This window comes from Callospermophilus lateralis, mitochondrion (genome assembly GCF_048772815.1).
Source record: "Callospermophilus lateralis mitochondrion, complete genome".
NCBI classification, from domain to species: domain Eukaryota; kingdom Metazoa; phylum Chordata; class Mammalia; order Rodentia; family Sciuridae; genus Callospermophilus; species Callospermophilus lateralis.
In genome coordinates, this window is record NC_031210.1 from 1 (window position 1) to 16457 (window position 16457).

Consider the following 16457-nt stretch of genomic DNA (forward strand, 5'->3'; position numbering starts at 1 on the left):
GTTAATGTAGCTTATTTAAAAGCAAAGCACTGAAAATGCTTAGATGGGTATTCTATACCCCATAAACATACAGGTTTGGTCCTGGCCTTTTTATTAACTCCTAGCTAACTTATACATGCAAGTATCCCCGTTCCAGTGAGAATGCCCTCTATATCTATTAACTGATCAAAAGGTGCAGGCATCAAGTTCACTTATCCTAGTGGCTCATAACGCCTTGCTCCACCACACCCCCACGGGACACAGCAGTAATTAAAATTAAGCCTATGAACGAAAGTTTGACTAAGTTAAGCTAAATCTAGGGTTGGTAAATTTCGTGCCAGCCACCGCGGTCATACGATTAACCCCTGTTAATAAAACACGGCGTAAAGCGTGATTAAGAGATAAATTAAATAAGATTAAAATATTATTAAACCGTAAAAAGTCCTGATAATAATGAAAATCAAATGCGAAAGTAATCTTAAATCGTCTGAATTCACGATAGCTAAGGCCCAAACTGGGATTAGATACCCCACTATGCTTAGCCCTAAACATAAACATTTAACAAACAAGAATGTTCGCCAGAGTACTACTAGCAACAGCCTAAAACTCAAAGGACTTGGCGGTGCTTTATATCCCTCTAGAGGAGCCTGTTCTATAATCGATAAACCCCGATACACCTTACCACCTTTAGCAAATATCAGCCTATATACCGCCATCTACAGCAAACCCTAAAAAGGTCTAACAGTAAGCAAGAAAATTCTACATTAATACGTTAGGTCAAGGTGTAGCCTATAAGGTGGAAAGCAATGGGCTACATTTTCTATTACCTTAGAAAAATTTTCACGATAGCTTTTATGAAACTCAAAGCATAAGGCGGATTTAGTAGTAAGTTAAGAATAGAGAGCTTAACTGAATAGGGCAATAAAGCACGCACACACCGCCCGTCACCCTCTTCAAATATATTTTCACACTACATGATAAATAATTTACTTAACCAAATATGTAAGAAGAGACAAGTCGTAACAAGGTAAACATACTGGAAAGTGTGTTTGGAAAAACCAAAATGTAGCTTAATAGCTTAAAGCACCCGGCTTACACCCGAGAGATTTCACTCACTATGAACATTTTGAACTAATACTAGCCCAACCTTTTCCCACCTCCAATTACAATTCACCCAATAAATAAAACATTTACCCAAATAAAGTATAGGAGATAGAAATTTATACTAGGAGCTATAGAGAAAGTACCGTAAGGGAAAGATGAAAGAATAAATTCATAGTATTAAAAAGCAAAGATTAAATCTTTTACCTTTTGCATAATGATTTAACCAGAAAATACTTGACAAAAAGAATTTAAGCCAAACACCCCGAAGCCAGACGAGCTACTTATGAGCAGCTTACAAGAGCTCATCCGTCTATGTAGCAAAATAGTGGAATGACTCATAAGTAGAGGTGAAAAGCCTACCGAGCCTGGTTATAGCTGGTTGTCCAGATTAGAATTTTAGTTCTACTTTAAATTAACCTAAAGCACAAATAAGCCAAATGTAAATTTAAATGTTATTCTAAAGAGGGACAGCTCTTTAGAGTCAAAGGATAAACCTTAATTAGAGAGTAAACCTACCAACCTCCATAGTTGGCCTAAAAGCAGCCATCAATTAAAAAAGCGTTAAAGCTTAACCTAATTACCAAAACTTAATACCTAACTCCTTTAATAACCTCCTAAGCCAACACTGGACTAATCTATTTTTCTAATAGAAGCAATTATGTTAAAATAAGTAACAAGAAATTATTCTCCCTGCATAAGCTTATATCAGATCGAATAAATCACTGATAGTTAACAACTTCATAACACTAAATAAATCATAAAACCATTATCAATAACACTGTTAACCCAACACTGGTATGCATAAGGGAAAGATTAAAAAAAGTAAAAGGAACTCGGCAAACACTAACCTCGCCTGTTTACCAAAAACATCACCTCTAGCATTAATAGTATTAGAGGCACTGCCTGCCCAGTGACAATACGTTTAACGGCCGCGGTATCCTGACCGTGCAAAGGTAGCATAATCACTTGTTCTTTAAATAAGGACTAGTATGAATGGCTCAACGAGGGTTTAACTGTCTCTTACTTTTGATCAGTGAAATTGACCTCCCCGTGAAGAGGCGGGAATTTTTTAATAAGACGAGAAGACCCTATGGAGCTTAAATTTAATAGTCTCACAATCCTAACAATATCTAAGGAATTAAAATCATTGCTCATAGGCTAAAAATTTTGGTTGGGGTGACCTCGGAGTACAAACTAACCTCCGAATGATAATAATCTAGACATAACATGTCCAAATTACAACTCATTAATTGACCCAAATTATTGATCAACGGAACAAGTTACCCTAGGGATAACAGCGCAATCCTACTCAAGAGTTCATATCGACAGTTAGGGTTTACGACCTCGATGTTGGATCAGGACATCCAAATGGTGTAACCGCTATTAATGGTTCGTTTGTTCAACGATTAAAGTCCTACGTGATCTGAGTTCAGACCGGAGAAATCCAGGTCGGTTTCTATCTATTATTATATTTCTCCCAGTACGAAAGGACAAGAGAAATAAGGCCAATTATATATCTACGCCTTAATTTAATGAATGAAATAATCTTAATTTAATTAAATATTAAAACAACCCGCCCTAGAGTAGGGCTTGTTAAGATGGCAGAGCCTGGTAATTGCGTAAGACTTAAAACTTTATTCCAGAGGTTCAACTCCTCTTCTTAACACTAATGTTTATAGTAAACTTCCTACTTCTGATTATTCCAATCTTAGTAGCCATAGCCTTCCTTACCCTAATCGAACGAAAAATATTAGGGTACATGCAACTCCGCAAGGGTCCTAACGTTGTTGGACCTTACGGTTTACTCCAACCGTTCGCTGACGCAATAAAGCTATTCATTAAAGAACCCATAAAGCCCTTAACATCATCAATTATATTATTTATTACCGCCCCCACCCTCGCTCTAACACTAGCATTAACCATGTGAATCCCCCTACCTATACCCCAACCCCTTATTAACATAAATATAGGAATCCTATTTATCCTAGCCACCTCAAGCCTAGCTGTATACGCAATCTTATGATCTGGCTGAGCCTCCAATTCTAAATACGCCCTAATCGGAGCTTTGCGAGCCGTAGCACAAACTATCTCGTACGAAGTAACACTAGCAATTATCCTTCTCTCAGTACTTCTAATAAATGGGTCCTTCACCCTATCTACACTAATTACTACTCAACAATTTACATGACTTTTACTCCCAACATGACCCCTAGCAATAATATGATTCATTTCTACATTAGCAGAAACTAACCGAGCTCCATTTGATTTAACGGAAGGAGAATCAGAACTTGTATCAGGATTTAATGTTGAATACGCAGCCGGTCCCTTCGCCCTATTTTTCATGGCCGAATACACTAATATCATTACAATAAATGCTTTAACAGTCACCCTTTTCATAGGAGCACTACTAGACCCCATCTTCCCTGAAACCTTCACATTAAACTTTATTCTAAAAACACTCATCCTAACCTCCACTTTTCTATGAATCCGAGCATCCTATCCTCGATTCCGCTATGACCAACTCATACATCTCTTGTGAAAAAACTTTCTACCTCTAACTCTGGCTCTGTGCATATGACACATCTCTCTTCCAATTATCACTGCATGCGTACCACCCCAAACCTAAGAAATATGTCTGATAAAAGAATTACTTTGATAGAGTAAATAATAGAGGTTCAAACCCTCTTATTTCTAGAACTATAGGAATTGAACCTAATCCTAAGAATTCAAAATTCTTCGTGCTACCTTTTACACCATATCCTAAACAGTAAGGTCAGCTAAATAAGCTATCGGGCCCATACCCCGAAAATGTTGGTTTATACCCTTCCCGTACTAATTAATCCCCTAACCTCCTCAACAATCTATTTCACTCTCTTTTCTGGAACCATAATTACACTTTTTAGTTCGCATTGATTCCTAACTTGAGTAGGCTTAGAAATAAGCATGCTAGCCATTATCCCTATTCTAATTAACAAAGGAAATCCTCGATCCACAGAAGCTGCATGTAAATATTTTCTCATTCAAGCCACTGCATCAATAATCCTAATAATAGGCACAATAATTAACTTCATAAACTTAGGTCAATGAACCCTATCCAACCCACACAATCAAATTTCATCATTCATATTTACAATCGCACTCTCAATAAAGATAGGACTAGCCCCATTTCACCTGTGAGTACCAGAAGTAACCCAAGGAATCCCACTTAAATCAGGCCTAATCATGCTAACATGACAAAAAATCGCTCCAATCTCCATCATTTACCAAATCGCTTATTCCATAAACTCTACCCTCATACTATTTATAGGAACCCTGTCAATTATACTAGGAGGCTGAGGAGGACTTAACCAAACCCAACTACGAAAAATCTTAGCATATTCATCAATCGCCCATATAGGATGAATAATAGTAATCGTTACATATAACCCAACCTTAACAACATTTAACCTAATCATCTATATCCTACTAACCTTCAACATATTTATACTTCTCTATCATTATAAAAATTCTACTACTACTTCCCTATCAAATCTATGAAATAAGTTTCCCCTTTTAGCTTCCATAATTTTAATTGTATTAATATCGCTAGGAGGACTACCCCCCCTAACAGGATTTGCACCAAAATGAATTATTCTCAAAGAACTTATCTCAAACAACAATATTATTCTTTCCACATTAATAGCAATATTAGCACTCCTAAATTTATACTTCTACACACGACTTATTTATTCAACATCCCTAACCCTATTTCCATCATTTAACAACGCAAAAATAAAATGACAATTCGAAAACACAAAACCCATACCTCTCCTACCAAACTTTATCATCACTTCCACCCTTTCTCTTCCATTAATGCCCCTCCTCACACTACTAAACTAGGAATTTAGGTTAATCTAGACCAAGGACCTTCAAAGTCCTAAGCAAGTACCCAATACTTAATTCCTGCATTAAGGACTGCAAGACTCTATCTTACATCAATTGAATGCAAACCAATTACTTTAATTAAGCTAAGCCCTTCATCCCTAGACTGATGGGATTTAAACCCACAAGATCTTAGTTAACAGCTAAACGCCCTACTCAACTGGCTTCAATCTACTTCTCCCGCCGTAAGAAAAAAGGCGGGAGAAGCCCCGGCAGAGTTGAAGCTGCTCCTTTGAATTTGCAATTCAATATGACTCATTCACCTCAGGACTTGGTAAAAAAAGGATTCAACCTCTGTCTTTAGATTTACAGTCTAATGCTTACTCAGCCATTTTACCACCTACCTATGTTCATCAACCGTTGATTCTTCTCAACTAATCATAAAGATATTGGTACTCTTTACCTTCTATTTGGCGCCTGAGCTGGAATAGTAGGAACTGCACTTAGCCTACTAATCCGAGCTGAGCTGGGTCAACCCGGAGCTCTATTAGGCGATGACCAAATCTATAATGTTATCGTTACTGCTCATGCATTTGTTATAATTTTTTTCATAGTAATACCAATTATAATTGGCGGATTCGGAAACTGATTAGTACCCCTAATAATTGGAGCTCCTGATATAGCATTTCCACGTATAAACAATATAAGCTTCTGACTTCTTCCCCCTTCATTTCTCCTCTTACTTGCTTCTTCTATGGTTGAAGCAGGTGCAGGAACAGGTTGAACTGTATATCCCCCACTAGCTGGAAATCTTGCCCACGCAGGAGCCTCAGTAGACCTAACCATCTTCTCCCTTCACTTAGCAGGGGTATCATCAATCTTAGGAGCAATTAATTTTATTACAACAATTATCAATATAAAACCGCCCGCTATATCTCAATATCAAACCCCTTTATTCGTATGATCTGTGCTAATTACAGCGGTACTTCTACTCTTGTCCCTTCCAGTTCTTGCAGCAGGAATTACTATACTTCTTACAGACCGTAACCTTAATACTACATTTTTTGACCCCGCTGGAGGCGGAGATCCTATCCTTTATCAACATCTATTCTGATTCTTTGGACATCCCGAAGTTTACATTCTTATCCTCCCAGGATTTGGTATAATTTCCCACATCGTAACATACTATTCAGGTAAAAAGGAACCATTCGGTTATATAGGAATAGTGTGAGCTATAATATCCATTGGTTTCCTTGGATTTATCGTGTGAGCCCATCATATATTCACTGTCGGGATAGACGTAGACACCCGAGCTTATTTTACATCTGCAACCATAATCATTGCTATTCCCACAGGAGTAAAAGTTTTCAGCTGACTAGCAACCCTGCATGGGGGAAATATCAAATGATCACCAGCAATACTATGAGCACTTGGCTTCATTTTCCTGTTCACTGTAGGAGGCCTAACGGGAATTGTCTTAGCTAATTCTTCATTAGATATTGTTTTACACGACACATATTATGTCGTAGCCCATTTCCACTACGTCTTATCAATAGGAGCTGTATTTGCCATCATAGGAGGATTTGTTCACTGATTCCCCCTTTTTTCTGGTTATACACTAAATGATATATGAGCTAAAATTCATTTCACTGTAATATTTGTTGGAGTAAATTTAACTTTCTTTCCTCAACATTTCTTAGGACTATCAGGCATACCACGTCGATACTCTGACTATCCAGATGCCTATACAGCATGAAACACTGTATCTTCAATAGGTTCATTTATCTCTCTAACAGCTGTTATAATTATAATTTTTATAATCTGAGAAGCATTTGCATCAAAACGTGAAGTCTTCACCGTAGAACTTACATCAACCAACTTAGAATGACTACATGGATGTCCTCCGCCCTATCACACATTTGAAGAGCCTACTTATATTAAAGCTTAAATCAAGAAAGGAAAGAATCGAACTTCCTAAAACTAGTTTCAAGCTAGCCCCATAACCATTATGACTTTCTTCATGAGATGTTAGTAAAATAATTACATAACTTTGTCAAAGTTAATTCATAGGTTAGACTCCTATATATCTCTATGGCATACCCACTAGAATTAGGATTTCAAGACGCCACATCCCCTATTATAGAAGAACTCTTACATTTTCACGACCATACTCTTATAATTGTTTTCTTAATTAGCTCTTTAGTCCTTTATATTATTTCATTAATATTAACTACAAAATTGACTCACACAAGTACTATAGACGCTCAAGAAGTAGAAACCATTTGAACCATCCTCCCAGCTATTATTCTTATCCTAATTGCTCTTCCCTCCCTACGCATTTTATATATAATAGACGAAATCAATGACCCATCCCTAACAGTAAAAACAATAGGCCATCAATGATATTGAAGCTATGAGTATACAGACTATGAAGATCTAAGCTTTGACTCTTACATAATTCCAACCTCAGACTTAACCCCAGGAGACTTACGACTTCTAGAAGTTGATAATCGAGTTGTACTTCCAATAGAGTTACCTGTACGAATACTAATCTCATCTGAAGATGTTCTTCATTCCTGAGCAGTCCCGTCCCTCGGACTAAAAACAGATGCAATTCCAGGTCGACTTAATCAAGCTACATTAACATCAACACGACCAGGACTTTATTATGGACAATGCTCCGAAATTTGTGGATCAAATCACAGTTTTATACCAATTGTTCTTGAATTAGTCCCATTAAAATACTTTGAAAACTGATCCTCATCAATGCTATAAATTCATTATGAAGCTATGATAAGCATCAACCTTTTAAGTTGAAGACCAGGAGTTAAATCTCCTCATAATGAAATGCCCCAGCTAGATACATCTACATGACTTATTACAATTTTATCAATAATTTTAACCCTCTTCTTTTTATTTCAACTTAAAATTTCAAACCACTCTTACCCATCCAATCCTTCCCCCAAAGATATAAAACTAATTGAGTACAAAACTCCTTGAGAAGAAAAATGAACGAAAATCTATTTACCTCTTTCATTACCCCTACATTCATAGGTCTCCCTATCGTCCTTCTCATTATCATATTTCCCAACTTACTTTTCCCTTCACCTACTCGACTGATAAACAACCGTCTAGTATCATTCCAACAATGACTGATTCAGCTTGTATTAAAACAAATAATGGCCATGCACAATCCTAAAGGACGTACTTGATCCCTAATATTAGTCTCATTGATTATATTTATCGGCTCCACTAATCTTCTAGGTTTATTACCTCACTCTTTTACACCAACAACACAATTATCAATAAACTTAGGAATGGCTATCCCTCTATGAGCAGGAGCAGTGATTACTGGGTTTCGTCATAAGACTAAGACATCTTTAGCTCATTTCCTTCCTCAAGGAACTCCCATCCCACTAATTCCTATACTTATTGTCATTGAAACAATTAGCCTTTTTATTCAACCCATAGCGTTAGCCGTACGACTAACAGCTAATATCACAGCCGGTCACCTCCTTATACACCTAATCGGAGGAGCTACTCTTGTACTATCATCAATTAGTCCTCCCACAGCCATCCTAACCTTTATTATTCTTATTTTACTAACAATGCTCGAATTCGCAGTCGCATTAATTCAAGCCTATGTTTTCACTCTCTTAGTAAGCTTATATTTACACGATAATACTTAATGACCCACCAAACCCACGCCTATCATATAGTTAATCCCAGCCCCTGACCCCTAACAGGTGCTCTGTCCGCCCTACTCCTGACATCTGGTCTAGTAATATGATTTCATTTTAATTCCTCTTTTCTCCTTATTCTAGGCCTGGCAGCTAATACCCTTACAATATATCAATGATGACGAGACATTGTGCGAGAAGGCACATTCCAAGGTCATCATACATCAACCGTCCAAAAAGGCTTACGATATGGTATAGTACTATTTATTATCTCAGAAGTATTCTTCTTCGCTGGATTTTTCTGAGCTTTTTATCACTCTAGTCTAGCCCCCACCCCCGAACTTGGCAGCTGCTGACCTCCAATAGGGATTAATCCACTTAACCCCTTAGAAGTACCACTGTTAAATACCTCTGTTCTTTTAGCCTCGGGAGTTTCAATTACCTGAGCTCATCACAGCCTAATAGAAGGAAAACGAAAACATATAATTCAAGCACTATCAATTACAATTGCATTAGGACTTTATTTTACCCTTCTTCAAGCCTCTGAGTACCTAGAGACATCCTTCACAATTTCAGATGGTGTATATGGCTCAACATTTTTTATAGCTACAGGTTTTCATGGTCTCCACGTCATAATTGGATCAACCTTCCTCCTGGTATGTCTTATCCGCCAACTAAATTTTCACTTTACATCAAACCACCATTTTGGATTTGAAGCAGCCGCATGATACTGACATTTTGTAGATGTCGTGTGACTCTTCCTTTATGTATCTATTTATTGATGAGGCTCATATTCTCTTAGTATTAATTAGTACAATTGACTTCCAATCATTTAGTTCTGGAATGATCCCAGAAGAGAATAATAAATCTTATGTTATCACTCTTCATAAACTCCTCTATCGCTCTTCTATTAATCTCTGTAGCATTTTGATTACCTCAACTGAACGTATACGCCGAAAAAACAAGTCCTTATGAATGTGGCTTCGACCCCATGGGATCTGCTCGTTTACCATTCTCAATAAAATTTTTCCTCGTTGCAATCACATTTCTACTATTTGATTTAGAGATTGCTCTTCTTCTACCTCTTCCTTGAGCCTCCCAAACAAATAATCTTAACCTTATATTAACCATAGCATTATTCCTAGTCCTAATCCTTACCCTTGGATTAGCCTATGAATGAATTCAAAAAGGCCTAGAATGAATTGAATATGATAATTAGTTTAAAAAAAACAAGTGATTTCGACTCACTAAATTATGAGTTATCATAATTATCAAAATGACTATAATTATCCTTAATACTATTTTAGCCTATTCAATATCTCTATTAGGAATATTTATTTACCGATCTCATTTAATATCCTCACTTCTATGTTTAGAAGGCATAATATTATCAATATTTGTCCTATGCTCCCTCCTAATTATAAATTTTCATTTTTCTCTATCATTTATAATTCCCATTATCTTACTAGTATTCGCCGCATGTGAAGCAGCTGTAGGTCTAGCCCTTCTCGTAATAGTATCCAATACATATGGCCTAGACTACGTCCAAAACTTGAATATTCTTCAATGCTAAAAATTATTATTCCCACAATCCTACTTGCCCCTCTTGTATGATTCTCAAAACCTTCTATAATTTGAATCAACCCCTCAATTCATAGTCTAATAATTAGCTTAATTGTTCTCTTCACATTAAATTGCCCCACAAATATAAACTTAATTTTCTCATTAGCTTTTTTTACAGACTCCCTATCTTCTCCCTTATTAATCTTGACAGCCTGACTCTTACCCCTTATAATTATAGCAAGTCAAAATCACCTAAATCAAGAACCATTAATCCGAAAGAAGTCATATATTCTTATATTAATTTCCTTACAGTCCTTCTTAATCATAACTTTTTCTGCTACCGAACTAATCATATTCTATATTTTATTTGAAGCCACCTTAATCCCTACACTAATCATTATTACTCGATGAGGAAATCAGACTGAACGATTAAATGCAGGATTATATTTCCTATTCTACACCTTGGTAGGCTCTTTACCTCTACTAGTAGCATTAATCTACATTCAAAAATCTACAGGAACCTTAAATTTTATTATCTCAATATATCAATCATCCATCCTCTCTACTTCCTGAACAAACGATATCCTATGATTAGCATGTATTATAGCTTTTATGGTTAAAATACCTCTATATGGCCTTCATCTTTGATTACCAAAAGCCCACGTCGAGGCTCCCATTGCCGGCTCCATGGTCTTAGCCGCTATCCTACTAAAACTCGGTGGATATGGAATAATCCGAATTTCAACTCTACTTCATCCTATCACAAGCAGTATAGCGTATCCCTTTATTTTATTATCATTATGAGGCATAATCATAACAAGTTCAATCTGCTTACGACAAACAGACCTAAAATCTCTCATTGCCTACTCATCAGTTAGTCATATGGCACTAGTAATTGTAGCAATCATAATTCAAACCCCTTGAAGCTTTATAGGAGCTACAGCACTAATAATTGCCCACGGACTAACATCTTCAATATTATTCTGCTTAGCAAATACCAATTACGAACGAATTCATAGTCGAACTATAACACTAGCTCGAGGTTTACAGTCCATCCTTCCTCTCATAACTACATGATGAGTCCTAGCTACTTTAACCAATCTAGCCCTTCCCCCTTCCATTAACCTAATCGGAGAACTATTTATTATTATAGCATCATTCACCTGATCAAATGTTACAATTATCTTAACTGGCCTAAACATACTAATCACAGCCCTTTACTCACTGTATATACTAATTATAACACAACGAGGAAAACTTACATATCATACATTAAATATTAACCCTTCTTTCACACGAGAAAATACACTTATATTCCTCCATCTTTTTCCACTTGCTGTTTTAGCTACCAACCCCACCATTATTCTGGGCCACCTATACTGTAAATATAGTTTAAACAAAACTTTAGATTGTGAATCTAACAACAGAGAATCATAACCTCTTATTTACCAAGAAAGTATGCAAGAACTGCTAATTCATGCCTCCGTGATTACACCCACGGCTTTCTCAACTTTTATAGGATAACAGTAATCCGTTGGTCTTAGGAATCAAAAATTTGGTGCAACTCCAAATAAAAGTAATTAACATATTTTCCTCACTCATCCTTTCATCACTTGTTACTCTCTCATTCCCCATCCTCCTTACCATAACTAACCACTATAAGCACAACAACTACCCAAACTACGTAAAAATTTCTATTATCTGCGCATTATCACTTTGTATAATACCAACGCTAATATTTATCAACTCAAACTATGAACTTATCATCTCAAACTGACACTGAATTACCATTCAAACGTTCACCCTCTCAATAAGCTTTAAGCTAGATTACTTTTCCTTACTATTCATACCCGTAGCTTTATTCGTTACATGATCAATTATAGAATTCTCAATATGATATATACATTCTGACCCCTCTATCAACCGCTTCTTCAAATATCTTCTCTTATTCCTTATTACTATAATAATCCTAGTTACATCTAACAACTTATTTCAACTATTTATTGGCTGAGAAGGAGTAGGCATTATATCTTTCTTATTAATTGGTTGATGGTATGGTCGCACAGACGCCAATACAGCAGCCCTCCAAGCTATTCTATATAACCGAATTGGGGATATCGGATTCGTTTTAGCTATAGCATGATTTTTACTTAACTCAAACTCGTGAGAACTTCAACAACTCTTTATAACTGATGTATCCTTATTTCCTTTACTAGGACTACTTCTAGCTGCTACAGGAAAATCCGCCCAATTCGGTCTTCACCCCTGATTACCCTCTGCTATAGAAGGCCCAACCCCTGTGTCAGCCCTACTGCACTCCAGCACAATAGTAGTAGCAGGAGTTTTCCTCCTCATCCGCTTCCACCCACTAACAGAACATAACAAGACTATTCAAACACTTACTCTATGCTTAGGAGCCATTACCACTCTATTCACTGCTATCTGTGCACTAACCCAAAATGATATTAAAAAAATCATCGCATTTTCCACCTCGAGCCAATTGGGGTTAATAATAGTAACTATTGGCATTAACCAACCCCACTTAGCATTTCTTCATATCTGCACACACGCATTCTTTAAGGCTATACTATTTATATGTTCAGGATCAATTATTCACAATCTAAATGATGAACAAGACATTCGAAAAATAGGAGGACTATTTAAAGCCCTTCCATTTACCTCATCATCACTTATCATTGGTAGCCTAGCACTAACAGGAACTCCTTTCTTAACCGGGTTTTACTCTAAAGACCTAATCATCGAATCCATAAACACGTCGTATACCAACGCCTGAGCCCTTACTATTACTCTCCTTGCCACTTCCCTAACTGCTGTTTACAGCACACGAATCATCTTTTATGCTCTAATAGGACAACCTCGATTCTTCGTACTAACTTCTATCAATGAAAATCACCCTCAATTGCTTAATTCAATTAAACGCCTGCTCATTGGCAGTATCATCGCAGGATTTATCCTTTCATTTGATATCCCACCCATAAGCGTCCCGGTCCTAACCATACCCATCTACCTAAAACTTACAGCACTACTAGTAACCATTTTAGGATTTGTAATCGCTATAGAACTAAACTCAATAACCCTTTATCTTAAAACTAAAATATACTCAAATTTATCAAACTTTTCAACCTTACTAGGATATTTTCCCACTATTATCCACCGACTTAATCCTCACCTCAATCTCACTATAGACCAAAAGCTCTCATCAACCCTATTAGACCTGATCTGATTAGAAAAAGCCATCCCTAAATCTACTACCAATTTCCACTCAAAAGCCTCCACTACAACCTCTAACCAAAAAGGCCTCATCAAACTATACTTTATATCATTTCTAGCCTCAACACTCCTGGCAATCGTAACCGTATTCTATTTCCACGTGTAATTTCAATAACAATAAAAATACTAACAAACAATGACCAGCCAGCCACAACCATCAACCAACTCCCATAACTATACATAGCCGCCACCCCTATTGAATCCTCACGAATTAACCCTAATTCATCTCCCTCAAACATTATTCAATTCTCTGAACCCTCAAACTCAATCACAACTTCTAATTCATCATACAAGACTATAAATACAACAATCATGAACTCTATCAAAAATCCTAATAATAAAGCCCCCCAAATTATTACATTCGATCCTCATGTCTCCGGATACTCCTCCGTTGCTATAGCCGTGGTATAACCAAATACTACTAATATACCTCCTAAATAAATTAAAAACACCATTAATCCTAAAAAAGACCCTCCAAAATACAATACAACCCCACACCCAATCCCCCCACTAATAATTAACCCCAAACCCCCATAAATAGGAGAAGGCTTTGAAGAAAACCCCACGAAGCCCAAAACAAAAAACACACTCAATAAATACGTAATATATGTCATTATTTTTACATGGAATCTAACCATGACTAATGACATGAAAAATCATCGTTGTTATTCAACTATAAAAACGCTAATGACAAACATCCGCAAAACCCACCCCTTAATTAAAATTATTAACCACTCTTTTATTGATTTACCTGCACCATCTAACATTTCCACGTGATGAAACTTTGGATCCCTATTAGGCCTCTGTCTAGCTATTCAAATCCTCACTGGTTTATTTCTAGCAATACACTACACATCCGACACCATAACAGCCTTTTCATCAGTTACTCACATCTGCCGAGACGTAAATTACGGCTGACTTATCCGCTACATACACGCTAACGGTGCATCAATATTCTTTATCTGCCTTTTCCTCCACGTAGGACGAGGGTTGTACTACGGCTCATATTCCTACTTCGAAACATGAAACATCGGAGTAATTCTCTTATTTATAGTGATAGCTACAGCATTCATAGGCTATGTACTCCCCTGAGGCCAAATATCATTCTGAGGGGCAACCGTAATTACTAATCTTTTATCTGCTATCCCTTACATCGGCACAACTCTAGTAGAATGAATCTGAGGTGGTTTCTCAGTAGATAAGGCTACTCTAACACGATTCTTCGCATTCCATTTTATTCTCCCATTCATTATCACAGCCCTAGTTATAGTCCATCTCCTTTTTCTCCACGAATCTGGATCAAATAATCCCTCAGGCCTCATATCTGACTCAGATAAAATTCCATTTCATCCCTACTACACCATTAAAGATATCCTCGGAGCCCTTCTCCTTATTATGGTTTTAATAACATTAGTTCTATTTTCGCCAGATCTTCTAGGAGACCCCGACAATTATACACCCGCAAATCCCCTAAGTACTCCACCCCATATTAAACCAGAATGATACTTTCTATTTGCCTACGCTATCCTCCGATCCATTCCTAATAAACTAGGAGGTGTATTAGCCCTAGTTTTCTCAATCCTTATCCTAATACTCTTTCCACTACTTCACCTAGCCAAGCAACGAAGCATAATATTCCGACCACTAAGCCAATGTATATTTTGAATTCTAGTAGCAGACCTATTTACATTAACCTGAATTGGAGGACAACCTGTTGAATATCCATTTACTATCATTGGTCAACTAGCATCAATTCTATACTTCACCATTATTCTATTAATCCTACCAACCGTTAGCCTAATCGAAAACAAACTCCTTAAATGAAGAGCCCTAATAGTATAAATATTACCTTGGTCTTGTAAACCAAAAATGAAGTAATAAACTTCTTAGAGCAGTACCTATCAGGGAAGAAAATAAACTTTCCACCTTCAACTCCCAAAGCTGATATTTCTTACTTAAACTATTCCCTGTACTCGACCAATTACTTAAATTTTGACTTCTATCTCACTATTAGCTTTTATTTAACGATTTGCCCTCCTATGTAAATCGTGCATTTAATGCTTTACCCCATTATGACATTACTAATCCATGTACATAGGACATTATATGTTTAATCAACATTAATAGCACTCTCACCATGCATATTAAGCACGTTCATAATACTTACGTAGTACATAATACAGTACATTATCCCTTCACATTAAATCCTCCCCAACACGACTATAGTCACACCAACCTAACTGTAACCAGTACATAGCACATTACTATCACTAGCGGTACATACCACATTTAGTCATAAATCCTTCTCGATCCAAATGACTATCCCCTTCCAACTTTGGTCTCATAATCTACCACCCTCCGTGAAACCATCTACTCGCCCACTCCGTGTCCCTCTTCTTGCTCTGATCCCATATTAACTTGGGGGTAGCTAACTATGAACTTTATCTGGCATCTGGTTCCTACCTCAGGGCCATAAACCGCATAATCGCCCACTCGTTCCTCTTAAATAAGACATCACGATGGATTAGTTCCATTCTAGCCCGTGACCCAACATAACTGCACTGTCATGCCTTTAGTGGTTTTATTTTTTGGGGGATGCAGGGACTCACCATTGGCCGTCAGAGGCCTCGTTCCATTCAACTCAATTGTAGCTGGACTTATTAATCAATATTCTCGCTTTGCATATATACTATCTGCCATAGTCGGGCTTAATGCTCGATAGACAAAAAAAGAGTCAAAACAGAAATCTCATAGTAGATCTAAATCAAGATAAACGTTTAAACAATTATCTTTCTCCAAACCTATTTTCAACCTTCTTATCTGCTTAAAATTTTATTAACTCTTTCCCCAGTAGATTGAAACCCAAAATAAATTTTAATCAAATTACTACAAGCAATTATACTACCTTTACACAATAATACTTACATATTACTCCACTCACCTAGACCCTATATAAACACACCTCTTAAAAATTCATAT

At 36.8% G+C, this 16457-nt stretch overlaps 13 protein-coding genes and 24 non-coding genes across 37 annotated transcripts, besides 1 other annotated feature; 28 read left to right on the forward strand and 9 right to left on the reverse strand. All coding sequences in view use genetic code 2, as the record gives it.

Annotated features, from left to right (window-relative positions):
- On the forward strand, positions 1 to 68 carry BI128_gt01. Its single transcript has one exon. It is a non-coding gene; the product is annotated as a tRNA-Phe (tRNA).
- On the forward strand, positions 69 to 1038 carry BI128_gr02. The gene has a single exon. It is a non-coding gene; the product is annotated as a 12S ribosomal RNA (ribosomal RNA).
- BI128_gt02 lies at positions 1039 to 1109 on the forward strand. The gene has a single exon. It is a non-coding gene; the product is annotated as a tRNA-Val (tRNA).
- BI128_gr01 lies at positions 1110 to 2675 on the forward strand. Its single transcript has one exon. It is a non-coding gene; the product is annotated as a 16S ribosomal RNA (ribosomal RNA).
- BI128_gt03 lies at positions 2676 to 2749 on the forward strand. Its single transcript has one exon. It is a non-coding gene; the product is annotated as a tRNA-Leu (tRNA).
- Positions 2750 to 2752: 3 nt separating this feature from the next.
- ND1 (NADH dehydrogenase subunit 1) lies at positions 2753 to 3708 on the forward strand. Its single transcript has one exon. A coding segment is annotated over exon 1 (956 nt).
- On the forward strand, positions 3709 to 3777 carry BI128_gt04. The gene has a single exon. It is a non-coding gene; the product is annotated as a tRNA-Ile (tRNA).
- BI128_gt05 lies at positions 3775 to 3846 on the reverse strand. Its single transcript has one exon. It is a non-coding gene; the product is annotated as a tRNA-Gln (tRNA).
- Positions 3847 to 3849: 3 nt separating this feature from the next.
- BI128_gt06 lies at positions 3850 to 3918 on the forward strand. Its single transcript has one exon. It is a non-coding gene; the product is annotated as a tRNA-Met (tRNA).
- On the forward strand, positions 3919 to 4960 carry ND2 (NADH dehydrogenase subunit 2). Its single transcript has one exon. A coding segment is annotated over exon 1 (1042 nt).
- Positions 4961 to 5028, forward strand: BI128_gt07. Its single transcript has one exon. It is a non-coding gene; the product is annotated as a tRNA-Trp (tRNA).
- A 3-nt stretch (positions 5029 to 5031) lies between these two features.
- BI128_gt08 lies at positions 5032 to 5100 on the reverse strand. Its single transcript has one exon. It is a non-coding gene; the product is annotated as a tRNA-Ala (tRNA).
- A 5-nt stretch (positions 5101 to 5105) lies between these two features.
- Positions 5106 to 5178, reverse strand: BI128_gt09. Its single transcript has one exon. It is a non-coding gene; the product is annotated as a tRNA-Asn (tRNA).
- Positions 5179 to 5208: 30 nt separating this feature from the next.
- Positions 5209 to 5276, reverse strand: BI128_gt10. The gene has a single exon. It is a non-coding gene; the product is annotated as a tRNA-Cys (tRNA).
- On the reverse strand, positions 5277 to 5342 carry BI128_gt11. Its single transcript has one exon. It is a non-coding gene; the product is annotated as a tRNA-Tyr (tRNA).
- An 8-nt stretch (positions 5343 to 5350) lies between these two features.
- Positions 5351 to 6892, forward strand: COX1 (cytochrome c oxidase subunit I). Its single transcript has one exon. The coding sequence runs from the start codon at positions 5351 to 5353 to the stop codon at positions 6890 to 6892; it is 1542 nt and encodes a 513-aa protein (YP_009300400.1).
- Positions 6893 to 6894: 2 nt separating this feature from the next.
- Positions 6895 to 6964, reverse strand: BI128_gt12. Its single transcript has one exon. It is a non-coding gene; the product is annotated as a tRNA-Ser (tRNA).
- A 2-nt stretch (positions 6965 to 6966) lies between these two features.
- BI128_gt13 lies at positions 6967 to 7035 on the forward strand. Its single transcript has one exon. It is a non-coding gene; the product is annotated as a tRNA-Asp (tRNA).
- Positions 7036 to 7719, forward strand: COX2 (cytochrome c oxidase subunit II). Its single transcript has one exon. The coding sequence runs from the start codon at positions 7036 to 7038 to the stop codon at positions 7717 to 7719; it is 684 nt and encodes a 227-aa protein (YP_009300401.1).
- A 3-nt stretch (positions 7720 to 7722) lies between these two features.
- BI128_gt14 lies at positions 7723 to 7790 on the forward strand. The gene has a single exon. It is a non-coding gene; the product is annotated as a tRNA-Lys (tRNA).
- A 1-nt stretch (position 7791) lies between these two features.
- On the forward strand, positions 7792 to 7998 carry ATP8 (ATP synthase F0 subunit 8). The gene has a single exon. The coding sequence runs from the start codon at positions 7792 to 7794 to the stop codon at positions 7996 to 7998; it is 207 nt and encodes a 68-aa protein (YP_009300402.1).
- ATP6 (ATP synthase F0 subunit 6) lies at positions 7953 to 8633 on the forward strand. The gene has a single exon. It carries the CDS (start codon positions 7953 to 7955, stop codon positions 8631 to 8633), a length of 681 nt encoding a protein of 226 aa, YP_009300403.1.
- COX3 (cytochrome c oxidase subunit III) lies at positions 8633 to 9416 on the forward strand. Its single transcript has one exon. A coding segment is annotated over exon 1 (784 nt).
- On the forward strand, positions 9417 to 9486 carry BI128_gt15. The gene has a single exon. It is a non-coding gene; the product is annotated as a tRNA-Gly (tRNA).
- On the forward strand, positions 9487 to 9832 carry ND3 (NADH dehydrogenase subunit 3). Its single transcript has one exon. A coding segment is annotated over exon 1 (346 nt).
- A 1-nt stretch (position 9833) lies between these two features.
- On the forward strand, positions 9834 to 9899 carry BI128_gt16. Its single transcript has one exon. It is a non-coding gene; the product is annotated as a tRNA-Arg (tRNA).
- Position 9900: 1 nt separating this feature from the next.
- On the forward strand, positions 9901 to 10197 carry ND4L (NADH dehydrogenase subunit 4L). The gene has a single exon. It carries the CDS (start codon positions 9901 to 9903, stop codon positions 10195 to 10197), a length of 297 nt encoding a protein of 98 aa, YP_009300406.1.
- On the forward strand, positions 10191 to 11568 carry ND4 (NADH dehydrogenase subunit 4). The gene has a single exon. A coding segment is annotated over exon 1 (1378 nt).
- On the forward strand, positions 11569 to 11637 carry BI128_gt17. Its single transcript has one exon. It is a non-coding gene; the product is annotated as a tRNA-His (tRNA).
- A 1-nt stretch (position 11638) lies between these two features.
- BI128_gt18 lies at positions 11639 to 11695 on the forward strand. The gene has a single exon. It is a non-coding gene; the product is annotated as a tRNA-Ser (tRNA).
- A 1-nt stretch (position 11696) lies between these two features.
- BI128_gt19 lies at positions 11697 to 11766 on the forward strand. Its single transcript has one exon. It is a non-coding gene; the product is annotated as a tRNA-Leu (tRNA).
- On the forward strand, positions 11767 to 13584 carry ND5 (NADH dehydrogenase subunit 5). Its single transcript has one exon. It carries the CDS (start codon positions 11767 to 11769, stop codon positions 13582 to 13584), a length of 1818 nt encoding a protein of 605 aa, YP_009300408.1.
- On the reverse strand, positions 13568 to 14092 carry ND6 (NADH dehydrogenase subunit 6). The gene has a single exon. It carries the CDS (start codon positions 14090 to 14092, stop codon positions 13568 to 13570), a length of 525 nt encoding a protein of 174 aa, YP_009300409.1.
- Positions 14093 to 14161, reverse strand: BI128_gt20. The gene has a single exon. It is a non-coding gene; the product is annotated as a tRNA-Glu (tRNA).
- Positions 14162 to 14165: 4 nt separating this feature from the next.
- CYTB (cytochrome b) lies at positions 14166 to 15305 on the forward strand. The gene has a single exon. It carries the CDS (start codon positions 14166 to 14168, stop codon positions 15303 to 15305), a length of 1140 nt encoding a protein of 379 aa, YP_009300410.1.
- BI128_gt21 lies at positions 15306 to 15372 on the forward strand. Its single transcript has one exon. It is a non-coding gene; the product is annotated as a tRNA-Thr (tRNA).
- A 7-nt stretch (positions 15373 to 15379) lies between these two features.
- BI128_gt22 lies at positions 15380 to 15448 on the reverse strand. The gene has a single exon. It is a non-coding gene; the product is annotated as a tRNA-Pro (tRNA).
- Positions 15449 to 16457: a D loop (control region).